At 43.4% G+C, this 19,981-nt stretch overlaps 1 protein-coding gene across 1 annotated transcript; it reads right to left on the reverse strand.

The window, feature by feature from the left end:
• Positions 1 to 725: 725 nt before the first annotated feature.
• On the reverse strand, positions 726 to 19,523 carry LOC144504894 (cation channel sperm-associated auxiliary subunit epsilon-like). The gene is made up of 7 exons (XM_078230643.1): positions 19,479 to 19,523; positions 17,090 to 17,169; positions 11,284 to 11,383; positions 10,540 to 10,632; positions 7,811 to 7,965; positions 6,684 to 6,737; positions 726 to 864 (listed from the first exon to the last, which is right to left on the reverse strand). Exons 1-7 carry the CDS (start codon positions 19,521 to 19,523, stop codon positions 726 to 728), a joined length of 666 nt encoding a protein of 221 aa, XP_078086769.1.
• Between the last annotated feature and the right edge of the window lie 458 nt (positions 19,524 to 19,981).

Here is a 19,981-nt window from a genome sequence, read left to right on the forward strand (position 1 = left end):
TCCCTCATCTTCCAGGTGGAGCTTCAGCAATTCTCACCACTCTCAATGGCGCTCTTGAAGCTGCTGGCTCTCTGATAGGCTGACAGCTCTTGGGGAATGGGTGGCAATCCTTAAAAGGGTCAGCAGGCAATTAATTGGATGCCACTGACAAGACACGGTCTCTGTTCTCACTGTCCACTGAAGTGGGTTCCCTCCTACTTTTGACCATTGTGGTTGGCCCGTCATTGGCATAAAATCCAACCTGTTAACTCTATTTTTCTATTTCTGCAGATGCCGCCTGACCTACTGAGTGTTTACACCAATTCCTGTTTTCATTTCACGTTTCCACCATTCACAGTACATTTGTGAATTGATATAGGGGCAGGTTGGGCACATGAGATTAGAATCATGCAAAGATTAAACAACAACGTCCAACTCTACATGCTTTTCCCAATTTGCAAATTCTGTGTAATTCTATGTAAATATCCCCAAAAAGAAACTTGGAAACAGAGTACATCAAAGCTAGTACTCATTTTATTACTGAATTCCAAAAACAATGTGTGTCATTTAATATGAACAACTTAACTGGAAATGAATAACATTACAATTCTCACAAGTACTTCACTAAGCATTATGACCATTTGATAATTAGATAATGATATTACATAAACATTTATTTATGGCAAAATAAAAAGTATTATGGAATCTGTAATGCTGACTCTTCTCTTTAGGCTGCATATATGTTATTAAGAAAATGTATGAATTTGTTTGTAATACAGCATCTCTGCGAAGATCTTCATATACTTGTAGTAACTGTAGGCAAAGCTGCAGAGTAGAATAAATATAAAGGACCACACCAAAGAGATAACTATGATGCCATCTTCCCTGTAATGACACAAAACTTTTCATTATTAATCATTATGATCGCCGAGAGACTTCTAACCTTTAAAGACAAAATCAAACACTCAGTGGTTAACTTAAAGCATTATACAACAAGATTTAATGTTTTTAAAATGAAAACAGACTTTACTGTCCACATAAAAATGTTAAACAAAACAAACACTTACAACTTAATACTATAGTTTGTCAAGGCTTGGGGTATAAATCCAGTTCCTCCTTTACGTCCTAATTCCACGCAAGAGTTCCCTAATACATTTAAGAGATCCTGAGAATTTATTCACTACTTCTTCTGGAATCAAATGAAGTAAGCCACAGCTCTCTGGAATTCATTTTGATTTCTCCTCAGTGTTCCAGCTATTCTCTGAGGTACAAAATTTTACATAGATCCTTCCGTTAACCTTTGACTAGGTGACTCACTGACCTTTCTTCAAAACCTCACAACTCTGAATTTCTGAGCTTGGGCCTCACTGAACTATTGCCGGTTCCTATAGACCTCCACACTCCCTGACCTAGAATTATAGAGTGGGATTTTCCAGCTGCGCTCGCCCCAAAACAGGAAAATCCCACCTGAGGTCAACAGACCTTTGCATTGTTTGCTTCCCCCCCCCCAACCCCTGCCCACTATGGCAGGCAGGGTGGGAACATTTCCCCCATAGAGTCATACAGTGCAGAAAAGGTCCTTGGAGTCCACACCAACAATTTGTTTTCTTTTTTTTTATAAGAGCATCGTATCCAGTTTCAAATTCTTTATAGATTGAAGGTAGGATGTATTTAGGAAGCTAATATAGTGATATTGTCACAGGAATTTTAAGATTATTTGAATTCCTCATTTCTACTGATGGTACTGCTTTTACACTTTTTGAATATACATTCTCAAAAAGATATTTGTTTGGTGGCTAGGATTCTGAAGGCATAACCATATGGTAGGGCTCATCTGTGTTAGCTGAGATGTGTACCTGAGCAAGTAGCCGACTTTCACTCATCTGTTTATTGGATTTTACATAATCTTGTGCTGAAATGCCAAATACTCTTTGGATGCTAAATGCAGAGCAGATTTACACAGACTGAAGTAACTAATATATTTATTTAGATCAGAGCAGTGAAATGTTCACTGAACTAGTTTCTGTTGCATACGCAGAGCACAAATTTAGAAATTGTACAAACCACACATCATAATTTTATGCTCATTCGCTTTAATGGACACAAACACACATACTGGGACTGGGATTTGCTGGCCATTCCCGCCAGTGGGATCTCCTGGCCCCGCCCAATGGCAACAGGGAAGCAAGGCAAATGGCCATTGACTTTGGCAGGACTGGAAGATCCCGCCAGCAGCCAAGGTACAGCCGCCTTCGTTGCCAGAAAAAGACGCTGCCGGGGGTGTAGATGGGTGGGGGGTGAAATCCTGCCTGGGAGTGAGTAGCTCCTCAACAGGTGCCAGAAATGTTGGCAGAATCCTTGTAGCAAAATCAAACATAAAAGTTTTGCAAATACAATTAAAATGGACTGAATTTTCGCATTTATCTATTTTAAAGTCGTCCCACTGCTATTCCATAGCTCCTGAGATCTGCCAATGGTGGATATGGGTGAGAGGCTATTGAGATGGCATGAAGGTATGAGGGGACAGGTGGGTGGGTGAGGGACATGGAGGTGGGGTGGAGGCCTTGGAAGTGGCATGTGGGATGGAAGGTGCAGGGGAAGTAGGTGGTTGACGAGAGGACAATGGGGCTTAACTGCTTTTAATACAACTGGGACAAAGTGCCAAAGAACCTCTGGGCCTTCTGGTCAGTCTGTCTTGGTACTCATCTGCCCCAGTGGCCACTTAAGATCTGGTTCCAGGGTTGGCAGGTGCAACCCTCTCCTGCCTCCGCAGCCCTAGAGGAAAAATTGAGCCCTTTAAACCAAGGCAGTAAGTTTTCCAATTGAAGCTAGTCATCTCAGTTCCGAAGATCTACCTCCAGGTTTTTTTTAAAGAATTTAAATTAAAGCCAGACCATCATTGTTGAGGGGCTTGTGGGAGACGCTGGTGATGGGGGAATGTGGAATCGCTCTACAAGGTGATCTTTGGCTGCACCTGCACCCATTTGAAGATAAGCTGGGAAGGCCTAGCTGTAGGCCTGGAGCATTAGCCACCTCCACCCCACACTCCAGCCACCTGCTGAGTACCTGCCTTCATTCAGGCTATGGAACTGCAGGCAGTGGAACTGATGTTCCATTGTTTCAAGAAACTGAAAGCTGACTGGAAAACGTCCCAGTTGGCCTCCTGCCAGTGTCCTTAGCAAGGCTTTTGATGAGCCTAATTGACTATCTGTGACCCAGAGGCAAGCAGCCTTCATCTTAAATTCCCTTTTTCCAAACTACAAAAGAAAATGACAGTTCCTTATGGTTTAACAAAGCCTGAGCTTCTGGCAAAGAAAATTCTTCATGGTTTGTTTTTCCTTGTGGTATATCAATTCATAACTCTGATTTGATTTATTATTGTCACATGTATTGGTATACAGCGAAAAGTTTTGTTTCTTGCACGCTATACAGACAAAGCATACCATTCATAGAGAAGGAAATGAGAGAGTGCAGAATGTAATGTTACAGTCATAACTAGGGCATAGAGAAAGATCAACTTAATACGAGGTAGGTCCATTCAAAAGTCTGATGGCAGCAGGGAAGAAACTGTTCTCGAGTCGGTTGGTACATGTTCTCAGTTTTGTATCTTTTTCCCGACGGAAGAAAGTGAAAGAGAGTATGTCCGGGGTGTGTGGATACCTTGATTATGTTAGCTGCTTTTCTGAGGCAGCGGGAAGTGTAGACAGAGTCAATGGATGGGAGGCTGGTTTGCATGATGGACTGGACTTCATGACCCTTTGTAGTTTTTTGCGATCTTGGACAGAGCAGGAGCCATACCAAGCTGTGATACAACCAGAAAGAATGCTTTCTATGGTGCATATGTAAAAGTTGATGAGAGTTATAGCAGACATGCCAAATTTCCTTAGCCTCTTGAGAAAGTAGAGGCGTTGGTTCTTAACTATAGCGTCGCCATGGAGGGACCAGAACAGGTTGTTGGTAATCTATGTTTCTTCAGAAGGAACTCTTCAAAATGCAGCTAATGAAAACACAACAAAACTTATTCCAACTTATAAATCAAAGAAAGGGTTTAGTAAAGAAACATCATTACTCTAAGTATGGGACCTCGTCCTGGGCCACTCCAAGCTCCCCACAATTCTACATAGTTCCATATTTATAGTGAATCAGCTGGTCAGCTATTACATCACTCTGTAATTGGTTCCATGGTTTACTGGGTCAGCTAACCCTTACATCTTGTTCCCATTGGTCACATTACATCCAATACAAAGTTGTCACTGGTTACAATCTAGACACTTAGAAACTTGAAGCTCTCGACCATTTCTACTTTGTCCACATTGATGTAGACAGGGGCATGTCCTCCACTACGCTTCCTGAAGTCGATGACTATCTTCTTCATTTTGTTGGCATTGAGGGAGAGATTATTGTCAATGCACCAGTTCACCAGATTCTCTATCTCTTTACTGTACTCCGTCTCATCATTTCTTGTGATCCGACCCACTACGGTGGTGTCATCAGCAAATTTGAAAATTGATTTGGAGGGGAATTTGGCCACAAGTGTATAAGGCATATATTAAGGCGCTTAGGACACAGGCTTGTGGGGCACCTTGTGAGGACGATAGTGGAGGAGGTGTTGTTGCCTATCCTTACTGATTGTGATCTGTGGGTTAGGGAGTCTAGGGTCCAGTCACAGAGGAAGGAACCGAGCCCCAGGCCACGGAGTTTGGAGATGAGTTTTGTAGGAATAATGGTGTTGAAGGCTGAGCCGTAGTCAATAAATAAGAGTTTGACATAGGTGTCTTTGTTATCTAGATGTTTCAGGGTTGAGTGTAGGGCCAGGGAGATGGCGTCTGCTGTGGACCTGTTGCGGCAGTAGGCGAACTGTAGTGGATCCCTGTATGGGAGGCTGGAATTGATTCGTGCCATGACTAACCTTTTGAAACACTTCATAATGGTGGATGTCAGAGCCACTAGACGATAGTCATTAAGGCACACTGCATGGCTTTTCTTTGGTACAGGAATGATGGTCATCTTCTTGAAGTAGATAGGGACCTCAGATTGGTGTAAAGAGAGGTTAAAGATGTCTGCAAATATCCCTGCCAGCTGATCCGCGCAGGATCTGAATGCTTGTTTGGGTACCCCATCCGAGCCAGTCGCTTTCCGGGGGTTGACTTTTGAGAAGGCTGCTCTGATGTTTGCAATGGTGACCTCAGATGCAGGTTCATCCGAGGTTTCCGGAGTGGAGGGTGTACTCTCACTGACCTCTTGCACAAAACAGGCATAGAATGCGTTGGGCTCATCAGGGAGGGGTGCATTGGTACTGGCGATTTTACATGCCTTCATCTTGTAGTCTCTTAGGTCTTGCAGATCTTGCCATAGTCGGCGAGGGTCTGTGTGGCAAGCCTGGGATTCTAGCTTGGTCCGGTACCGTCCTTTGGAATTCTGATGGATCTCCTTAGATCGTATCTGGCTTTCTTGTATAGATCAGGGTCGCCTGACTTGACTTCAGCAAGCAGCGGATATCCCTGTTCATCCATGGTTTCCAGTTGGGAAACACACAAATTTGCTTCTTTGGCGCACAGTCTTTAACACACTTATTAAAGAAGTCAGTTACTGTAGTGGCATACTTGTTCAAGTTGGTTGCTGAGTTTTTAAATATTGACCAGTCTACTAACATGAAGCAGTACCGTTGGAGATCATCCGATTCCTCACACCAACATTGCACGACTTTCTTTGCAATGGCTTTTCTGAACACTTTTACATTACTAGAGAGAGTGCAGAGGAGATTTACAAGAATGTTGCCAAGGCTTGAAAATTGCAGCTATGAGGAGAGATTGGATAGGCTAGGGTTGTTTTCCTTCGAACGGAGGAGGCTAAGGGGTATTCATCCAGCAGTAAGGATACTGCAATTGCAAGCAATAAAAGAACTCAACTTCAAAAAGTAAATCAAAAAAAAAGGTTTAATAAAAAAAACTTCCTTACTCCAACACTTGGGGCCATACAAGCTTCCCACAATTCCGATCTGCTTTCTATCAGCTGACCACCACATCATTTTGCCATTAGTTACATTATAAACAGTTTCCAACGTAATCACTGGTTACATTATAACAAGGGTGAACTAATTGAGGCGGATAAAATTATGAAGGGCCTGAAGAGGGGAGGCAGGAGAGATTTGTTTTCCATGGCTGAGGGTGATTTACCAGGGGGCATAGATTTAAGGTGATTGGAGAGGACACGAGGAAAAACCTTTCCACCCAGAGGGAGGTGGGTGTCTGGAATTCACTGCCTAAGTTGGTGGTTGAGGCTGAAACACACACTTCGTTTAAAAGGTTCCTGGGTCTGTATCTGAAGTGTAGTAACTGCAAGGCTTTTGACCAGGTGTTGGAAAATGGGATTAAAATGAGCGGCTAGTTTCATTTTGAACAGCGCAGACTGATTGGCTTCTTTCTGCACCATAACTTTTCTATGGTGCTATGGTTCTATGTCCTTAATTTTCTAAGGATACACCAGTAAATCTGGCAAATGATGTAAGCTATCATACTGCACATTCTCATCCTTTGTGCCTAGAATTCAAATGGTGCAGAAAATTCCACAGTGTTGTGACTATTACCCCTGAAACTGTTAGCTCAGTTAAACTAATTCATTGGAATCTCATATTTTATGCTGTTCAATGGTGGTATGGATGCACAGGCTACTCTAAATCATTCTTTTAGCGATAGAAACAATACCTTATTATCACCCCATAGGTTTCTACGGCAAATTCAGCTGTCAATTCACAGAAACTGCAGAAACAAAGATATAAGATTAACAAATTTAAAATAATGGGAAAGCATTGGAAAATACTTTCCCTTTAGCCAATATGTGAACAAAGTTCCAAAAAACAAGAATGAGTTACTTTACTTTTAGGCCTGAGATATTCAGCTTCTTGTGCAAGACCCCTGACCACCGGCAATTGTTTATTACTGGGCTAGGTAACCCAACTCTTATTTATGTTCATATTCCTTATTAGCTGGTTTATCCAGTTTGATTCTTGTGGATGTTAAAAGTTTGGAAAGAGCTGTTCTAGCAGGGGAATTCTAAATCAGAACACCTACTAGCCTCAGCTTTTTGAGATGAACGCAAATTGATGGGAATCTGGATTTAATCTTGATAAATAAGGGTTGAAGCTTTATTGAATAGCTCTGGGATAGGCCAGCTGAATAGTAAAGCTCAATTTACTCCAGGGAGAATTAATTCACCAGTGACAGTGATTAACATGTTCTCAATGTTTATGATTTTGTTTAAAATAGTAAACAACCGGAATTACCCCCCACACTCCCTTGTGCTTTAAACCCAAACACAGAAAATGCTTCTTCTCCTGCACCAATGTCTATGTTTTAATATTCCACATCTATGTTTTTTATCCCTTAGTCAAGACGTACGCAGGATCTAACAGGTGTCAATGTGTTTGGGGAGAGTGCTGTTGAGATATAGGATCAGCTATGATCATGTTGAATGGCAGAGAAGGATCAAAGGGCCGAATGAAAAGGGAATGTTTTAGGTTACAAGTTTGAACAAAACTCAGGGCCTGCTATATGTAGATTTGATGAGCACTGCCTTGAAACCAGTGGGGAAAAATGCTTGCAATGATACAAGAAAATTAGGCATCATTAACGTTCACTTAGCACACCTGTAAATCAGGGAGCAAATTTTCCCCATTAGTGTGTCAGTATTAAGGAAGGGAATTCTGCTTTTAGAATGAAATTACTTTATTCCAAAGATGGCAATATGAACAAATTATTTTATTTCAGGAGTATAGTTAAGAATTCCAACATAAAAATAATGTTTTCTATGAGGTAAATAAGAATCAAACAACCTGTAGTTGGGGTCCACTATTTTCACACGGAAAGTATAAACGCCAGAATGATCAGTTGGCCAGGTCAGATGCATAGAGCCCGAGTGGTTCAGTATTTCATATGGTCTATTCATCCTTGTAATCGATCCAGAAGATTCAAAGCAAGATCTGTAATTCTTAACCCAAAATACATCAGCATAAACCTCAATTATCTTGTTGCTACACAAATGATCTTCTATATTAGATGCTGTAAGGAAAATGGATGTCCATCCAGTTCATCGCCATGAAGCTGGCTGCTGAGCTGTAAAGGCATTGTGCAGGCACCCCGATCTCCCAGTGCACTGTGCTGACTGAACTACACTGGCTCCCGCTAAAGCGAAGACGTGATTTTAAAATTCTCATTCTTATTCGCAAAATTCCTGCATGCATGTACCTTCCCTATCTCTGTAATTTCTTCCAGACCCATGACCTCAAAAGATATCTGCACTCATTTTGTTCGGGCCTCTTGAGAATTCCTGATTTTAACCACTCCACCATTGATGGCGATGCCTTTGTTGCCCACTCCCTACCCCCACCACAAAAACTCCCAGCACCACCCCCACCCCACAGCTCCCCCACAGAATCCCCTGGCAACACTCCCACAGAACCTCTCCAATGGAACCTCCCCCATGGAACCCACCAGCATCTCCACTCATGTAACCTCACCCAACGTTTCCCCTGGCATTGCCAGGCTACTGCGCATGATCCACTCCGCCTTGTGGCTGTACTCACTGTGAGCCTCTGGCGGTTCTGCTCGCTAGGTACACATCATGAGGGACCTGTTGTGATTCACGTCAGCATGCCCTCATGCCAACATGAGTGGAAAATTTAATGGGGGAGAGCTATCAGGTATAAAGTCCTGGTATGCATAGTTAAATAGATGCAAATAGGGATCCCAACTTTTAAAGTTGGGATTCCCATTGCTTCATTTGGGGCATGTGGGGAAAATTAAACAGGGAAATCCCGCCAGTGTAAAAGCCGTTTTGGGACTCATACTCAATTCTAGGCCCCTCCGAAATCTGGAGTGGAAAATTCCCCCTCAATATCTCCTGATGTGACTTGGTATCAATTTTTGTTTTACGGTGCCTCTGTGAGGTGCCTTGAGTATTACTTTAAAGGTGTGATATAAATATAAGTGCTATTACTATGGTAGTTTCTTCATCTAACAAAAATCTATCAATCTCAGGTTTTGTTTTTCAATTGACCTGCATCAGAAGATGGTCAAAAGATCACCTCACTGTGAGCAGAATAGAGTCACAGAGGTTTACAGCATGGAAACCGGCCCTTGGGCCCAACTTGTCCATGCCGCCCTTTTTTTTAAAACCCCTAAGCTAATTCCAATTGCCCGCATTTGGCCCATATCCCTCTATGCCCATCGTACCCATGTAACTATCTAAATGCTTTTTAAAAGATAAAATTGTACCCGCCTCTACTACTACCTCTGGCAGCTTGTTCCAGACACTCACCACCCTCGGTGTGAAACAACTGCCCCTCTGGACCCTTTTGTATCTCTCCCCTCTCACCTTAAACCTATGCCCTCCAGTTTTAGATTCCCCTACCCTTGGGAAAAGATATTGACTATTTACCTTGTCTATGCCCCTCATTATTTTATAGACCTCTATAAGGTCACCCCTCAGCCTTCTACGCTCCAGAGAAAAAAGTCCCAGTCTATTCAGCCTCTCCCTTATAACTCAATCCATCAAGTCCCAGTAGCATCCTAGTAAATCTTTTCTGCACTCTTTCTAGTTTAATAATATCCTTTCTATAATAGGGTGACCAGAATTGCACACAGTATTCCAAGTGTGGCCTTACCAATGTCTTGTACAACTTCAACAAGACGCCCCAACTCCTGTATTCAATAGTTGCAGTCCAACAATCTCCCTCCCAATGGCAGGCTGATGATATACCAATGCTATTGTCTGACAGACTTGCACTGCTGCACACCTTACTTAGAACAATTATGTCCTGCCAACCTCAACCCAAATGAGAATAAGTCTGGTTTTCCAGCCCATTCCCCATCAAAGAAAAACGCATCCTTTCACACTTGCACTGAGCACATCATGGCTATCTCCAAGCACATCACCAGCATCTCTCCCCATGGAATCCCACACAACATTGCCCACCCCCGCCTCCCCCCATGACAGATACTCAGCTCATTTTTGTTTTCCATTGCTCCCTGCCCTTCACCACTTTCTACTACTCCTCTCTGTCCTCGCCCCTTGATCCTCTCATCTCCTTCCCATTCCTTAGTCCCTATCAACCTCCTCTCCATCTCACTTCCCTCTTCTACATCCCCTGTACCCACTCTCCGAGACCATCCTCCTCCCCTCCCAGAACCCAGTTCCCAGCTGGGTCTACTAATCCCACCACTTTCTAACATGATTTGACCTGAATTACTGGATTTGGTCTTGACTTCTCATATGCAATGCCACAGGAAAGCAACCGTATATATTACCAGCATGGACACAACTAGCTGAATGGCCTCCTCCCTGCAGTAAAAGTTCTATGATTTTATGATTCTATACAATGATTCTATATATAGTAATTTATTGCATCACTGTTGAAATATCAGACATTAAATTTAAACAGTGAATTGCTTAATGCCCATGTATTATGATGGCTGGCAATTAATTGAAAAATAAAAATATATTTGTAAGCCCTTTCTCTCCAAATTTGAGCTGCTAAAAAGGAATTTTAAAAATCACATTTACCCAAGGACCCCAGACATCTTGTTTCTTCAAATGTTGTCCTTTGTAAGAGTCAAGCATAGAGTCCCAGGTCTGAGCTTCCTGATAACAACCAGCCTAAAAAAAGAAAATTCGAAAAGGATTTAAATCTACCAATGCCACACCCTAGATAACACTTGATTTAGTTTCATACCAAATAACGTTGCCATAATGCATTAAGCAGCTGAGAAAATCATTTATGTTTGAATGTATTATCCAGGAGAATGATAAGGTATTATCAATGAATGCATTTATACTGGAGTGGTTCTAGCTGGGCAGTATCTGCAACTTCTTTATGCTGTTGGGTGCCAATTGGAATTCTGCACTCACTCCTGGTTGTCAAGTTTTAAAAGTACTAGTGGATGCACACTGCTCATTGTAAGTCATGGCATACACAATTGAGGAAATTAGTTTAGCTCCATTGGCTTTCTTTTCAGTGTACTTCTGGGCTTTTACTGGTGGCCTGCAGCCCCAAATAAGGCAACCCTCCTTTGATGCCGCCAGATCCCCTATTCTTCCTCATCACAGGGAGCAGTATTTCCCAGATATCTCCATCATGTTGTCGTGAACAATTAACTATTCTTCTGACATTCGCACTATTGTTTCTTCACTAATAAGTTGTGACCCCTGATGCGTTGCTGCCTCTCCAAATTTTATGCTAAGTGTGCCACAGCACAAACTCTGTGGTGCAGATTTTCCATTTATATACATGATGCATGGTATATTTACCTCCAGCATTGTCGTATTATAATAGAAGTCAGTCCTCTCCTCTACTTCCCAAATAATGTAATTAGCGGGTACAATACTAGCAAAACTTTCACCCATATACCTAAAATCAAACAACAAAAAATCCTTCAAAGTTTCATGGTTTGATATTGTTTTCATTATTCATTTATGTAAACACATATTATGCTTAACTGAAACAAGTATAAACATGTAAAACATCCAGTTCTAATTTTTGCAACCAAGGGTCTACAGAAGACACAGCTCATTCATAGAAATGAGCAAAAGACAGTGCTGGAAGCATTGCTGACGATGTATAATTTTAGATTTAATTTTTGTGCGTGTTAAAAAAGGTTAAAAGGTTTCAGTTTCATTTAGGTTTTGTTTACGAACCTTGATGTGTGGGTGTCTGGAGATACTTGTGACTAAAAGATTTCAGGTCTTTTGGGGTTGTTTGTATATATACGTTTTTAACAAGGTCTTACAATCCCTGAAGTTAAAGAAATGGGCAAAAAGGGTCGATTCTGGCAACATAACACCAAGTAGAAAAGCTTTACTGTTGCCAAGCAACAATGATCCAGGTACACAGCCATTAATAAGATAGGAGTCGGGGGCGGGCGCATTGGAGTTCTGTGTTTAGATAGTGCTCCAGAGAAAGAAGACAGGGATTGTAAGCTCTCTGAGAAGAAAAACTCCTAGGCTAGTGAGACAGTTGTTAACTGAATAATCAGTTATGGGATTCACTAAAGTGATCAGTCTAGTGGAGCTGCTACCGGAAGACTGAGTTTTAGGAACTCATTTGTTTGTTCCGCAGTTGAAAAAGTGCGTTTAGAGTATGGTATTTGGGTCACTCAGGGGGTGATATGAATTGGATGAGAAGTATCAAGTGAATGCTCAAGAATTCACGAAGAAAACCAATTGCACTGTGCCAATCCCAAGCAAGAAGCCTTTGTGTCAAGCGAGTGGTAACTTTTCATCGGTTTACGTGCCTGTTAAGATATTGCTGGGGTAAAGGAATAATATGAATGTGAATCATCTTCTTGTGTTTGGACCGAGATCTCTCCAACCTTTTTGTCTGGTGTAATATGGTTCACTGTTCTTGTTTAGTAAATATTTTATTTTTTGCATTAAAAGTTAATTAACAGACTCCTGTGAATTTGTTCAATAACTTTCCTCCACGTTTTCAAAGAAAAAGTTAGGATCTATCGAGCTCTGGGATCTGACGTTTCCAACATTCACAGCAGCTGAAATTGTAACACAGGCCCCCTTCACCTATCTAGCAATGTCAACTAAGGAAGGCATGCCACATGGACACAAAGGGCATTCCATAGCAGTTACTTTGAAGGTTACCACTGCACTGAACTTTTTTTGCCATTGGAGCCTTCCAGGGCTCCACTGGAACCATTTATGAAATTTCACAATCGATAATACATAAATGCATAAAGGAGGTGACAGGTCCCATTTTCAGTAAAGATCACCATTACATGCAGTTCCGCATGAATGAAAAAAGCCAGATTGCCAGAGTTGTTGGATTTGTTGCTTTCTCAGGTTTCCTGCAAATGTGTGGCTTTGAGAGCTCCCTGGCAGCAGCCTGAGATTCATTAATAGAAAAAGAATTCGCTCTCTGAACATTTAGCTAATTTGTGATCACAGAAAGCGACCCAGCATGCCTGTGCTAGATACCCAGCAAGTTCTATCACTCTTACATTTTAAATCACTTGCAGGTGCCAGAGATATTTGATGGGCCTCAGTCAGCACTTAGCGGGTTGGCTTAGTGGGTCAGATGACATGGTGTACCCCAGAAGACATGGCTAATGATGCTTGTTCATTGTCCACAAAGGATAGAGACAATGCTGCATGTTCTGTCACGAAGTCCTTAATACAGCAAATTATTGGCTTCCTAAAGATGCATTCCTGATGTTTGGACCAGTCAGGCTAGGCTCTCCAATATTCACCACAGTGTTCAACATCATCATTGTTCGCTGCAGCCTGCACAATCTACCACTGCAAAGGGGGGGATTTATTTCCAAAGAGAGAGATTGAGGAGCTAGCCATCTTGTTGGATGAGGAGGACTTGGAAAGGGATGACTCTGAAGAGGACAGGATTTCAGACAAGCTACATGAGGATGCCATTGCACGGGCACGATGTGCCGGCCCCCCCCCAATGCAACCTCATAGCTACAAGATTCCAGGAGCAATAAAGTGAAGACAAGTTTCACGTTCAAAGTTCTTTTCAGCCATTGATGCAGGGAATGCAACAAGACTTTCATTTTCAATGTGAACATATCAGGAAAAATCATAAAGATCAGAATGATCACGGAAGCAGCATAAGTCATCTTCAGCCCGAACAATGGGGTCATCCTTGGAAGGCATAATAACTTTGGCATCATGTGGCCACTGTGGAATTTGATTAGCATTCTATTAGCATGCCACCTGAGGCAATTTCACATACTGCAGCCTTTCAACCATGGCATCAACAAGTCAGTGGTCATGGCAGCTTTCCAGAATTGGCTGAAATGTCAAAGCATACATGGATGCACTCATGTCAGTGTGACACCAGCTCTGTGAGTCGGCACGACCAGTAAAAACCGTAAAACCCAACCCTGCCTTAACCAACATGTTGTGGAGATGCCGGCGTTGGACTGGGGTAAACACAGTAAGAAAGATCACAACACCAGGTTAAATTCCAACAGGTTTATTTGGTAGCAAACGCCACTAGCTTTCGGAGCGCTGCTCCTTCGTCAGGTGAGTGGGAGATCTGTTCACAAACAGGGCATACAGAGACACAAACTCAATTTACAGAATAATGATTGGAAAGCGAGTCTTTACAGCTAATCAAGTCTTAAAGGTACAGACAATGTGAGTGGAGAGAGCATTAAGCACAGGTTAAAGAGATGTGTGTTATCTCCAGCCAGGACAGTTAGTGAGATTTTGCAAGTCCAGGCAAGTCGTGAGGGTTACAGATAGTGTGACATGAACCCAAAATCCCAGTTGAGGCCGTCCTCGTGTGCGGAACTTGGCTATCAGTCTCTGCTCAGCGACTCCGCGCTGTCGTGTGTCGTGAAGGCCGCCTTGAAGAACGCTTACCCGAAGATCAGAGGCCGAATGTCCGTGACCGCTGAAGTGCTCCCCAACAGGAAGAGAACAGTCTTGCCTGGTGTTCATTCATCCGTTGTCGTAGCGTCTGCATGGTTTCCCCAATGTACCATGCCTCGGGACATCCTTTTCTGCAGCGTGTTAGGTAGACAACATTGGCCGAGTTGCAAGAGTATGTACCGTGTACCTGGTGGATGGTGTTCTCACGTGAGATGATGGCACCCGTGTCGATGATCTGGCATGTCTTGCAGAGGTTGCTGTGGCAGGGTTGTGTGGTGTCGTGGTCACTGTTCTCCTGAAGGCTGGGTAGTTTGCTGCAGACAATGGTCTGTTTAAAGTTGTGCGATTGTTTGAAGGCAAGAAGTGGGGGTGTGGGGATGGCCTTGGCGAGATGTTCGTCTTCATCAATGACATGTTGAAGGCTCCGGAGGAGATGTCGTAGCTTCTCCACTCCAGGGAAGTACTGGACGATGAAGGGTACTCTGTCCACCATGTCCCGTGTTTGTCCTCTGAGGAGGTCGGTGCGGTTTTTCACTGTGGCACGTCGGAACTGTCGATCGATGAGTCGAGCGCCATATCCTGTTCTTATGAGAGCATCTTTCAGTGTCTGGAGCTGTCTGTTGCGATCCTCCTCATCTGAGCAGATCCTGTGTATACGGAGGGCTTGTCCGTAGGGGATGGCTTCTTTAACGTGTTTAGGGTGGAAGCTGGAGAAGTGGAGCATCGTGAGGTTATCCGTGGGCTTGCGGTACAGTGAGGTGCTGAGGTGACCGTCCTTAATGGAGATGCGTGTGTGCAGGAATTCTGGGGTTGCATTCTTGGGCACACGCATCTCCATTAAGGGCGGTCACCTCAGCACCTCACTGTACCGCAAGCCCACGGATAACCTCACGATGCTCCACTTCTCCAGCTTCCACCCTAAACACATTAAGGAAGCCATCCTCTACGGACAAGCCCTCCGAATGCACAGGATCTGCTCAGGTGAGGAGGATCGCAACAGACACCTCCAGATGCTGAAAGATGCCCTCATAAGAACAGGATATGGCGCTCGACTCATCGATCGACAGTTCCGATGCGCCACAGCAAAAAACTGCACTGACCTCCTCAGAAGACAAACACGGAACACGGTGGACAGAGTACCCTTCGTCGTCCAGTACTTCCCCGGAGCGGAGAAGCTACGACATCTCCTCCGGAGCCTTCAACATGTCATTGATGAAGACGAACATCTCGCCAAGACCATCCCACATCCCCACTTCTTGCTTTCAAACAACCGCACAACCTCAAACAGACTATTGTCCGCAGCAGACTACCCAGCCTTCAGGAGAACAGTGACCACGACACCACACAACCCTGCCACAGCAACCTCTGCATGACATGCCGGATCATCGACACGGGTGCCATCATCTCACGTGAGAACACCAGGTACACGGTACATACTCTTGCAACTCGGCCAACGTTGTCTACCTGATATGCTGCAGGAAAGGATAGTCCCGATGGTACATTGGGGAAACCATGCAGACGCTACGACAATGGATGAATGAATACCGCTCGACAATCACCAGGCAAGACTGTTCTCTTCCTGTTGGGGAACACTTCAGCGGTCACGGACATTCGGCCTCTGACCTTCGAGTAAGCGTTCTCCAAGGCGGCCTTCACGACACACGACAGCGCAGAGTCGCTGAGCAGAGACTGATAGCCAAGTTCCGCACACATGAGTACGGCCTCAACCGGGATCTTGGGTTCATGTCACACTATCTGTAACCCCCACGACTTGCCTGGATTTGCAAAATCTCACTAACTGTCCTGTCTGGAGACAATACACATCTCTTTAACCTGTGCTTAATGCTCTCTCCACTCGCATTGTCTGTACCTTTAAGACTTGATTAGCTGTAAAGACTCGCATTCCAATCATTATTCTGTAAATTGAGTTTGTGTCTTTATATGTCCTGTTTGTGAACAGAACTCCCACTCATCTGACGAAGGAGCAGCGCTCCAAAAGCTAGTGGCGTTTGCTACCAAATAAACCTGTTGGACCTTAACCTGGTGTTGTGAGACTTCTTACTGTGTTAACCAACATATGGCAGCTAATAGAAACTTGCCTGTGAGACCTGCTGCTGAAACTGACATGGTGCAGCCTGTGAGGCCTGGATCTGATGTGTGCGAGCACTGCTCAGTGCAAGGTATGCAAACTAACCTTGGAATCCTGAGTGAACTGCAAGTCGCCAGCTGCATGACGCTTAAATCCTGTTGTGAAACACACTTGATTGCATGCCAACTTGGGCTCTTAATCCAGCGCGGATGGTTGCAAGCAGGCATCATAATGAGATGCTGAGTTATGCTAATGTCATTTGCGACGTTCAGCAATGGGAAACATGGCCCGCCATTGATGGTTAAAGCACACAATCACATCCCAACTTTACGTCATCAGTTTTGGGCCTTCTTGCAAGATTTAGCTCTGGCATCCGCCATGACACCCACCCAATCGGGAGTGGGAAATCCCAGGCTTGGGCTCAAAAATTAGCTACTTACAGTATTCATTATTCTGTCTGAAATTACAGGTCCTTTGCGTAGCATAGATAATAGCTAGGATGCAAAACCTGAGTTTATTTTGCCACATGGTAAACTTTACATAATTCCATAGCATTCCATTCCCAACCCACCCATTTCTGTTCACTTAATGTTCTCTCTTTGTTATAAGGTTGTGGCAAATACTTACAACTTTAAAACTGGCTTGAAAGGTGTTTTGTAATAAACCCTAATGGGACAACCAAATCTTTTCTTGTCATAAGTCACTGTCTAGAAAAAAAGTAATTTTGAAAAAAAGTTTCAGCATATCTTTAAATCAAATATTTTAAAAAATATATTATATTTAACTTTATCAAAATAAGAATTTCAGAGTTTAGAAATCTCACCAAATCATTTTCCACGGGTTCTCTTAAAACTGACCTAAACAAAGAAAAGAAGGATCACTGAGGTACAGAAATGTATTTACACTCTGAAAACGAAACTGAGTGAGATTTTTTAAATGTGTGTGTACAGTGGTCTCACTTTAACAGAACTGCAGAGATCTGTATGTGGCTCAGTGCATACACCCTGAGACAGAAAGCTATGGGTGGCATTCTACCGCCTCGCTCATCCTGAAACCGTAAAATCCCGTCCGACGTCAACGGACCTTCCCTTGCTCTGCCCCTCGCCTGCTTCGATTCCCGTGGCGGATGGACAAGCAAAATTCCGGCCTATATGTTGGGGGGAAGGCCCAACTTTAATCTCTTTCAGTAATGAGTGTTCTAATCGTCAGCTGGGATGGTGGCTACAATTATCCAAATGTCCCTCAGTGCTGCAAGGAGACTTGGGACTTCCTCTACTTGTTAGTGGTACATAGGAGTCAAGACCAAGGGCATTTATTTAGGTCCAGCACTGAGAGGAAAGGTGAGGATAAACTGAACCAAGGCAGGAGAGGTGAAATGAGGCAAAGAGATGTGGAAAGAAATAAGGAGGCAAATGGAAACAACAGAGGGAGAGGGTTGGGCAAATGGGGACTAAGACAGGGAAGAGACAGGAGTGACTACTAACCATAGAACCATACAGTGTAGTAGAAAGACATTTAGCTTATCAAATTTGCACCAACTTTCTGAAAGAGAGAGTAATCCCACACATTTACCATGGCTAATCCACCTAACCTGCACATCTTTGGAGTGAGAGAGAAAACCAGAGCATCCAGAGGAAACCCACGCAGACACGGAGAGACATGGAAACTCCACAGTCATCCAAGGCCAGAATCAAACCAAAGTCCCAGGCGCTGTGAGGCACCATTTTACCACCGTGTTGCCCCGCAGTTACTAATGTAAAATGTTTCACCCATGGTCAGCATGAATTTAGATAAGTATATTATTTAAAGTTAAAGTATTCAGAAATTTTGTATGGGGAATATGAAAGACTGGATACCTTTGATGAAAATCATTTAACTTTATTGAATTTACATCCTTAATGTCAATACTTCTCTGTCTGAGATTTTCACTTACAGTGCTGTATCTTCAATTGAAAATGATGCTATCAACTAAGCCATGAGAATGTCGCAAAACTTCTCAGTTGCATAACTCTGCTATAAACAAATATTAACTTACTCACCCAGGAATTTTGTAAAATGTGAGATTTTTGATGTCACATCCTGATAAGTTGGGTCTGAAACGAATGGAGCATGTAATTAATGTTTAGTAAAGAACAACAGTAAGTGAAATGCATTAAACAAACACCAGAATCGCAGAATCCTTTCAGTGCAGAAGGAGGCAATTCAGCCCATTGAGTCTGCATCAACTCTTCAACAGAGCATCTTACCCAGGCCCTATCCCCGTAACCCCAGGTACTTACTCCATTAATCCCCCTAACCTACACATCTTGGGACACTAAGGGGCAATTTAGCATGGCCAATCCACTTAACCTGCACAACTTTTGGACTGTGGGAGGAAACCAGAGCACCCGGAGGAAACCCACGCAGACACAGGGAGAACATGCAGACTCACCAATCACCCAAGCTGGAATCAAACCGGGTCCCTGGCACTGAGGCAACATTGCTAACCACTGTACCACCATAGAGTGGAAGCTTAATCCCCAGTGCAATGGATGGACCATTTTCCTAGTTTGGAATCTGACTCTTATTGCAGAGCACCCTGTATTTGCTCTTTACCAGGGCAATCCACTTCACAGCCCATCTCTGGCTCTCCAACCAAACAGGGAGGGAGGCAGAATGACTTATCCATTTTGTCAAAGAAAGGATTTTTAATTAAAGGATCCATGACGTGAGTAAGAAATGCAGCACCTGAGTTTTTCAACTGTAGTAACTGTAAGAATAGAGAGGAAAGCTTTGACAGCTATTCCCAGGCTCTGTCACCTTTATCCAGAGGTTCTGTTGCAGGATTTGAGGGGTCGTAGTTAGGTAAGACAGATCAAGGAAGCTGCAGGTATAAGTAGCAACATACTGTAAGACCCTCAATCTCCTGAAGCGCTGGTGCTCAGACATGTCAAGGGAGCTGAATGTTCACCTGCTGACCGTACGTTGGAGGATCTGATTCTCTACCAACTGGATCGCAAAGTCCATCTTCTCTTACCTGTGAAGGGGCAGTTAAGGTGAAAGCAGCTGGTATAGTTGGCATTCTTATGGCCTTTGCTTTTGACCTCAGCAGAGGTAAAGGGTGGAGATGTGTAACTGGCTCTCATGACATGGTAAAGCTGATAGCAGGGAAGTGTAACTGAAGATTAGTGAAGAGCTAGGCAATTAAAGTGCCTTCCAAGGAATTGGCATTCACCATTTTGTTGGTATGGCTGGGGATGCAGTTACAGTTTGATGCTAATTTTAATAATACATTCAATCATAGTGACATCACTCAGTGAGAAAAGAAGTGATATGAACAGTAGTCTCTCAATGGCCATGGTTGGAGCTCTTGGAGGATTTTCCAGCCCTGCCTGCCATCGGAATACCGTAAGAAAACAGTAAGAGTTTTAACAACACCAAGTTAAAGTCCAACAGGTTTATTTGGTAGCAAATGCTATTAGCTTTCAGAACAGGCTGTTCCTTCGTCAGATGGAGTGGAGAAATGCTCACAAATAAGGC

This window comes from Mustelus asterias, chromosome 15, assembly GCF_964213995.1.
Source record: "Mustelus asterias chromosome 15, sMusAst1.hap1.1, whole genome shotgun sequence".
Taxonomy (NCBI): Eukaryota; Metazoa; Chordata; class Chondrichthyes; order Carcharhiniformes; family Triakidae; genus Mustelus; species Mustelus asterias.